The sequence below is a fragment of the Hipposideros armiger genome, unplaced genomic scaffold (genome assembly GCF_001890085.2).
Source record: "Hipposideros armiger isolate ML-2016 unplaced genomic scaffold, ASM189008v1 scaffold_524, whole genome shotgun sequence".
Classification (NCBI taxonomy): Eukaryota; Metazoa; Chordata; class Mammalia; order Chiroptera; family Hipposideridae; genus Hipposideros; species Hipposideros armiger.
This window is the reverse complement of record NW_017731874.1, coordinates 1,297,505-1,305,451: the sequence shown is the minus strand read 5'-3', so window position 1 is coordinate 1,305,451 and position 7,947 is coordinate 1,297,505. Positions and strand designations below refer to the sequence as shown.

At 36.5% G+C, this 7,947-nt stretch overlaps 1 protein-coding gene across 1 annotated transcript in view; it reads right to left on the bottom strand.

Annotated features, from left to right (window-relative positions):
* Positions 1-5,936: 5,936 nt before the first annotated feature.
* The window catches only part of THNSL1 (threonine synthase like 1), a 10,883-nt gene continuing 8,872 nt past the window's right edge, over positions 5,937-7,947 (bottom strand). The window contains exon 4 of the mRNA XM_019668314.1: positions 5,937-7,944. Coding sequence (XP_019523859.1) covers positions 6,773-7,944 — 1,172 coding nt within the window. The 3' untranslated portion in view covers positions 5,937-6,772. The remainder of the gene's footprint in view (positions 7,945-7,947) is intronic.

The following is a 7,947-nucleotide window of genomic DNA, read 5'->3' as shown; positions in this document are numbered from 1 at the left end:
TTGTTTGCACATCAGTGGGAGAGAGAGCTTGACCTTCGGGCTGATTGGTTGTGAAGACTGGCTGTGACTACAGTGGGGGAGCTGTTGTGCAGATGACCCCATAAAGCATGATTTGTTTGAGTATGGCTCTACTGCCTGTTAGTCTGCCCTTTGGGTGTGTCACTTGTGGAGGTGGTTGTTTGGTGCTCTGGTGTGGTCTGAAGCTGGACACTGAGTATTTTTGTTTTCAGGCTTTTTGGGAGGGACTCTGTTGCAGGCCAAGGTCAGCCACTGCCTTTGCCCTGACCGAGGTAATTTGGTATGAGCTACAGATGGTTGTCACTTGTGCTGAGCTTGGAGCTGCCTGGGAGAGGCTAAGCTGGGAACTGAGGCCTGTTGCTGCTAGTGCCGGGCTGGGGCTGTTTAGCAAGAGGTGCAATACATGCTGAGGCAAAATGCTGCTTGTTTTGGATTTGTGAACCTTTGAGAAATTTTAGGAAAGTTGGAAGCATGAGCCAAGACAGGCCATTTGTATGGAAAAGCCACTGGAAGCTGCTTGAGGGGGCTCACAATTTGGGTGAGGCAGGGTGTCAAGGAATCACCAGGGCAGGGTGAATAGTGTTAATCAGTTTTGATAGAGATTCAGATATGGTGCTCACCTAAGTCCGCATGCTAGGAAGGCGTTGGGGTTGGGGGGGGAGTCTCAACAAAAGAACAATGGTTCTGCCAGCACTTCTGTCTGGAAAAAAACTGCCCCTACAGCCCTTACTCTGAAGCCAGACAATATAGATTTCCCTGTATGTATCTGGAATCTTTTAAGCAGCTGCCAGGATACTGGAGCTCAAAGCAAGTGAATCTGTCAGTGAGTAATTCCATGTGTGGGCCCTTTAGGAGGAATACCTGGGACTCCAACAGGCTTCCATCTCACTCAGTAACATTCTTCACTGGTTTTCATAGCCAGAAGTTGTGGGAATTTCTCTTCCTGGTACTGGAATCCAAGGCTGGGAAACCTGGTGTGGGGCTGGGATGCCTCACTCCTCATGGCAGGACCTCCACAGCCAAGATAAACCTCCCAACTTTTAACAGTCACATGTGGGTGTGGGACGAACCCATTTCACATCTCTGCCCCTCCTACAATTCTCAATGTGGCTTCTTCATAACTATACTTAGTTATAGGTCTTCTGTTCAACTAGACTTCAGGCAGTTCTTAATGAAGTTGTTCTGCAGTTTAGTTGTAATTTTGATGTGGTCATGAGAGGACAGCACAGTGTTTGTCTACTCCAGCATCTTGACTGGAAGCCTCCCATTATCTAATGAATTTAATTTTAATTGAAATCTGTGCAACTGGTAGAAAGTTTGGAGATGAATTTGTTACATATGTATAAAGGTAAGCAAATGGAATAAACACAATTATGAATTCCAAAAATAAAAAAACTTATAGTATACAATATAACTAAGCCATGGATAATATTTAGTCATAATAATGCAAACACTAATATTGGTCTAATCCAAAATGATAACATATCTGTATTGGGATGATAGAATGTAAGGAAATGAGTGGGTAGTGGGGCAGAACAGAGGCAGTAGAACTAGTTATCTTTCATATAAGAATGTAAACAGATAATGTATAAAGCTAAACTTCAGAGTAGCAGTTAAGTATGTTCTCATGAAATAAGGAGGAAAAGTGCCAGAGTAAATAGCTGATTTGAAAGTGGTTACCTCTGGGGAGTGAGTATAGAAAGATGTACATATAGGATTCTACTGATTCATTTTAGCTTTTTAAAACTTGACTTTTCAAACTAGGCATATCTATAATTTTGTTTTTTAAAACACAAGTTAAAAATATTCAAATTTTCACTGGTGGGAACACAAAATGGTGCAGCTGCTATGGAAACCAGTATGGTGGGTTCTCAAGAAGTTGAAAACAGAATTATGATAAGATCCAGCAACTCCACTTTTGGGTGCATATTCAAAAGAATTGAAAGCAGGACCTTGAGGAAATATTTGTACACCCAAATTTATAGCAACATTATCTACAATAGCCAAAATGTGGCGGCAACCCAAATGACCATCAATGAATGAATGGATAAACAAAGTGTGTTATGACATGGAAGGAAACTTGAGGACAATATGCTAAGTAAAATAAGCCATTCACAAAAAGACAAATACTGTATGATTCCATTTATATGAGGTTTCTAGAGTAATCAAACTCATAGGAACAGTAATAAATCATTTGTTTTTCATTGTTAGATGGTATTAATTTTAGAACTCATTCACCAAATATGAAAATTTAAAACAATCTGTTGTGAATTCATTTAGAATTATAAAGTCCCCTGATATTTATAAATGAAATGTAACTTGCCATTAGCATTTTATGGACCACTAAAATCTCAATAAAGTCTATGAGGATCACCTAAAAAGTAATGCCACATCTGCACATGTAATTTCAGTGCAGTGACTTTTCAAGATAGTTATTACCAGTAGGATGAAAAAAGTAATAAGAAATCAGAAAGAAACAGTTTTAAAAGAAAAATAACTAACGATTAATTGCATTCTTGTATAGGTCAACTTTTGAATTTAGGGCTCTGGTCAAAATATTGCCAATTGATCCGAGTATTGCTATACATTATACAACTTGATTGCTATACAATTTGATTTATTGTCTTTGACTCACCTCAGGTTCTATGTCCTCTGAAATGCTTTGTGACTATTCTAACATACTGTTCTAAGATACTTGCTTGGCTTTATTTTTTTTAATCAGAGGAGCTTATTCTAACTTTGACTTTGAAGGAACCTATTTGTTTTTAAAGTTTCAAAGAGATAAAACTGGTTTTAGTGGCTAGAGTACACAGATAGGGCCCATATAAATGTTTCATACTAGATTTTATTCATATTCCTGGTTGAGACAAAAACNAAGGGGAAACAAAAAAGGGCAAAATTGTGTTCTGAATAGAAAATCTGATGTGAAGGAGAATCATCCCCAAAGGTGTCACTGATCTGAAATAAACTATTTGCTAAACGTCTGGTATAAAAAAATTAAAACCACATCAACTGGATAAGAAAAAAATTGATTTATACTTATCTAATGAAATTCACTAAGAGCCCCAAATGATAAGGACATACACATTCCGCACAGCCTTCTCAGAACTAAAAAGTTAACCAAGCCACCATGCCGTTTTAATCCCTCCACAGGAGCACCCGGGCTGCCATCTTCAAGCATCTGGTGTCCTCTCCCATCGTCAAGCATCGTCATTCCCATTGGGCAGAGTGGCCACTGTGCAGTTGGTTCAGAACCATCTACCTTCCTTCCCAAATCATCTTGCCACAATGTCTCTTAGAGACTCGGGATGGCAAAAGCTTTTAAAGGAGTGTCTCTCAGCAGTCATAACGTGTATAAACAAGCTTATGAAAGACCAAGTGGGTTGAGAACGGAATAAAACAGCTTCCTAGAAAAACAATTTTCAAAAACGGAGAGAGANAGTGCAATGATGGTGCCAACTTGGGCCAGTGAAGCAACGTCCTCCACAACTAGACTGAAGAACAAAACGACAGCAACTTGTCTGTTCCCCTTCCCCTATTCCTCAACGCTGTTCCCATCCCCCCAATTCCCCAATAAAAATCTTAAAAATAAATAAATAAATAAATAAAAATTTATTAGCTTTAGTCTTAATTATAAAATGTTTATGTTATTTAATAGATTGAAACAGTATTTGCCATAAGTGAATTGCTATTAAAGTTAATGAAAACCTCATACAAAACAATTTATCACCTTCTAAACTCTATTTTGATGGAAACATATTTTACAATTTCCATTAACAAGTAATTTAAAAATTCCATTTCTTCTCAGAAATCTTACAAATTCACTATATTTGACATTATAAAATAATGTCAAAGATAGTGAAAACGAGAAATTATAGCCATAGGCTGAAAATCAATACCAATTTTTCATCTCATAAAATATAAATATTTATTTTAATAATGCCAAGGGATGAAATCTATTTTTACATGTCATTAGTCACAAATATTTTGAAGTCTATATTCAATAGCCTTCAAAAAACAGTATACCTTTTGAATACGAAAACAGATAAAAACTGGGCAATCTAAATGTCCACTAACTGGTAAATGGATAGATTGTGGTGTTCCCACAATAGAATATTATATAGTAATAAAAATTAATTAATGAACTGTGGCTTCACTCATCTGCATGGATGAATTTTAAAGTTTTTTGGCAAAAGAAGGTGATGGAAGTATACATACAGTATGATTGCATTTACATAATATTCAAAAAGTGGCAAAATTAAGAAGTGCAAAACTATAAATACAAACAAGAGAATGACAAACAGAAAACTTAGGATAGTGGTACCTCTGGGGAAGAGAGTGAATGTAATCCAAGGAGTCACAGTGGGTATCAAAGGTATGAGTAATGTTCTACTCTTAAAGAGAGGTGATGAATACATGGGTATTTACTATTCATCCATAAACTGTACATGTATTTGACACACTGGAGAAAATGGAGGCCATATATGTAGACAACACTTTTTAAAGAGGCTTGATCTTGATTGAAGCATAAAGAAATAAAAGAGTAGATGGGGGGGAATTGTGGATATTTAGAGTTTGCTTTGCTTTTCTGCTTTTTAAGATATGAAGAGAGAACATCTGAAGGGCACACAAAGGCTCCATTAGAGGAAAGCTGAAACAGGAGAGGGGATGAAACAAGTTACTTGAGTACTCTGAAGGACAGAGTTCAAGGTAACCTGAGGAGGTTAGCCTTTGAAATGAGGAGAAATGCTACCTAATTTAATCAAAGGGAAATAGGAAAGCACAGAAATGGGTACAGCAGATTTATACATTTTGTGATGGGAGTCAATGTATGTCACATCTGATAGCTGTTCCTCTTGAGTGAGGCGAGGTTATTAGCTGAGAGGGAAGGACTGGGGTTGGTTTTGAGAAAAAGTGGAAGCACACGATAACAGTTTTGGACTGTGAGAGAACAAGTTGGCCATAGACAAATGCAGGTGTTCTCCTGGACATTTCAACTTCCCTATTTCCCTTTTCTCTACCTAGAATGTATTTCCCCTTCTTTTTCAGCTAGAAAAATCTTCCCATCCTTCAAAACTCACCTCAGGTTCTAAGTCCTCTGAAATCTTTCCTGACTATTCCACGGTAATCTTTTCCTTTTAAGTCTTGCAATACTTGACTGTATCAGTCCTTTTTCACTCATGGACTGTCTTGCAATAGCTCTTTTGTGTTGTACATGATTTAAGTTTTATGTATTGTCTCCTTAACTACAGTTCTTGAGAGCAGAAATTGTCTTTTTTTTTAAGTTTCTCCCTCTTTCAGAAAGTGTATTCTCATACACACAGTGAACATTTCTAAATATGTCATCTACTGACACAAATATCCTTAAAAGCAAATAAGACATACATGAATAAGTGAATTTTGAATCCTCCATTGTTTTATTATAACTGCTCCTGTTTTTCAATTTTTGACTTTAGAACTTACTTTATATCTATTTTTCTAAATAACAGAAATTTATTTTCTCATAGCCAGGATAGGTTCTTCTGAGGCTTCTCTCCTTGGTTGGCAGATGGCTGCCCTCTTGTTGCCTCTCCACATGGCCATCTAAAACTTATATTTTAGAAGCTAAGTGAGAGAGCCAATGTGAACACATAATTAGTTTAAAATTTTAAACAAATCATTCCTGCTCATTAAACTATTAAATTTTTCTTTATAATTTTAAATGTTTTCTCCTGGAGGTAGTTATCCCAGAAAATAAAATAGAATGTTCTCAGCAAAGACAAATTATGTTAGGAATGCCATCTTGTGGTTGAGAGTAGTCCATTACACTAACATATCCTTTTAGTGACAATCTTTAATTCAGAAATAAAACATCCAGTAAATTCATAAATGTATGTTTAAAATGTATTGTTACTACAAAGAAAAAATAAATATGTGCATCAATCATGTGTGGTTTTATTTGTTAAAAAAGACTGTTCATTGGAGAGAGACAATGGACAGATTATAGAGGAATGGACTCCAAATAATACAGGACAACTGCTACCTATAACTATAAACATACTTCTATTAAGACTATTCAAATAATCTGAATTTTAGAAAACTTCTCTTGAAATAATTTTATATTTCAGAATCCACTACTACATAGTTCTATTGATTATTACATCCTGGATTTAAATCGTGTGTCTTATGTTCAAACTATATCAGTCCAGCTATAAACATCCATAAGAGAGAGAAGGATAGAGCATTTATCCAATTTGGATGGTGTAGGATACACATAATTGTAGCCAAAATGGAGTTTAAGTAGAGTTGAAAACACTGGTCTGTCTTAAAAGATGAGCTTACTACTTCCTCCATACAAGTTAGCCATTGGAGTGGTAAATGATCTTTCTCATCAGGAGACAGCTAGTAACGGTTACACATGTAGTACTTAACTGTACTTAAATATTTAATTGCCAAATTGAATACCAGACATTTGGGTCCACTTAAAATGGGGGTGAGGAAGTGGAAACTGATATATTCCTCATGAGTACAAAGCACAGCACAATAGCACAAGGGTCCATGCACTATGCTACCTTTTTGTCACTTCTGGATTAAGGGTCCAAGGAGCATGTTCAATGTTCAGTCCTAGAGATTAGGCTTTTGAAATTCCAAAAGATAATAACCTGCATAGACATATATATTTACATTAAAAAATGCTATTGTACTCCAAATCAATGTTTGTGATTTATTATTGCATGCTTATTACCAGAAAAGAAATATTTTACTCAGAAAACTTTTATATGAATTGATTTTGTATTAGTTTTTCCACGTGACTCTTCAGGACATTCACATCAGCTGCACAGACCTGGTACTCCATCTTCTCTTGTTTTGTTTTCTCTAATAAAGCCTTGTGTAGTGGAGGTAATGCATTGTATGAACTCAATAAATAAAGCTGACTTGATGAAGTTTGGTTGATTTCTTTAATCTTTAAAGCCTGCATGATAGCAGGTGCAAACTTTGAGTAATGAGCTGTAGATGAGACAATCACTGGGCAAGTTTTGTCTTGCATTCTGTCTGCAACCACTTTTGCAACAGCAGTGTGTGGATCCAAAATATACCCTGAAGTATTGTAGGTGGAGTGAATAGCTGCAAGGCACTCTTCCTCAGAGCACCAGTCGGCTACAAAATCCTGCTGAAGTTTCTCAACTAGAATCTTTTCTATCTGGAAGTGATGCTGCTCTTCTAATTGGTTAAATAATTTTGTCATTAACTGTCCATCTTTATTAGCTAGCAAGTGTAAATGTCGTTCCAGGTTTGAAGATTTGAGAATATCTATTGCTGGTGAAAAGGTCTGTGCTAATTTTCTTTCCCTTAGATCATAATGTCCTGTTTTTATAAAATCAGTCAAAACATGGTTCTGATTAGAGGCACAAATAAATTTCCGAATAGGGATTCCCATCATTTTGGCGTACACCGCTGCTAAAATGTTACCAAAGTTTCCTGTGGGAATACAGACATCCACTGGGCTTCCAAAAGAAATAAATCCTTGGCTAACAAGATCAAGATATGCAGAAGCATGATAAACTACTTGGGGAAGCAGCCGGCCCCAGTTTATGGAATTAGCTGAACTTAAGATTGTTCCATATTCCACAGTAAGAAAGCCAGTGAAATCAGAATCTTTAAAAATTCTTTTTATAGCTGTCTGGCAAAAATCAAAATCTGACTTGACACCTACTGCCCATCCATTTTCTTCCTGACTGCCAATTATCTGTGCTTTTTGAAAATCACTTACTCCATTTTCAGGGAAAAATGTGGCCACAGCTATTCTTTGCTTGTCATTTTTACTAAGATGGCTAAAACCATTTAAGACGGCACTCCCTGTGTCTCCTGAAGTCGCTACCAGTATCATATAATTGCAACTTGGTGGAATACAGTGTGTAAAAATATGAGGCATAAGCTGTAAAGACAAAT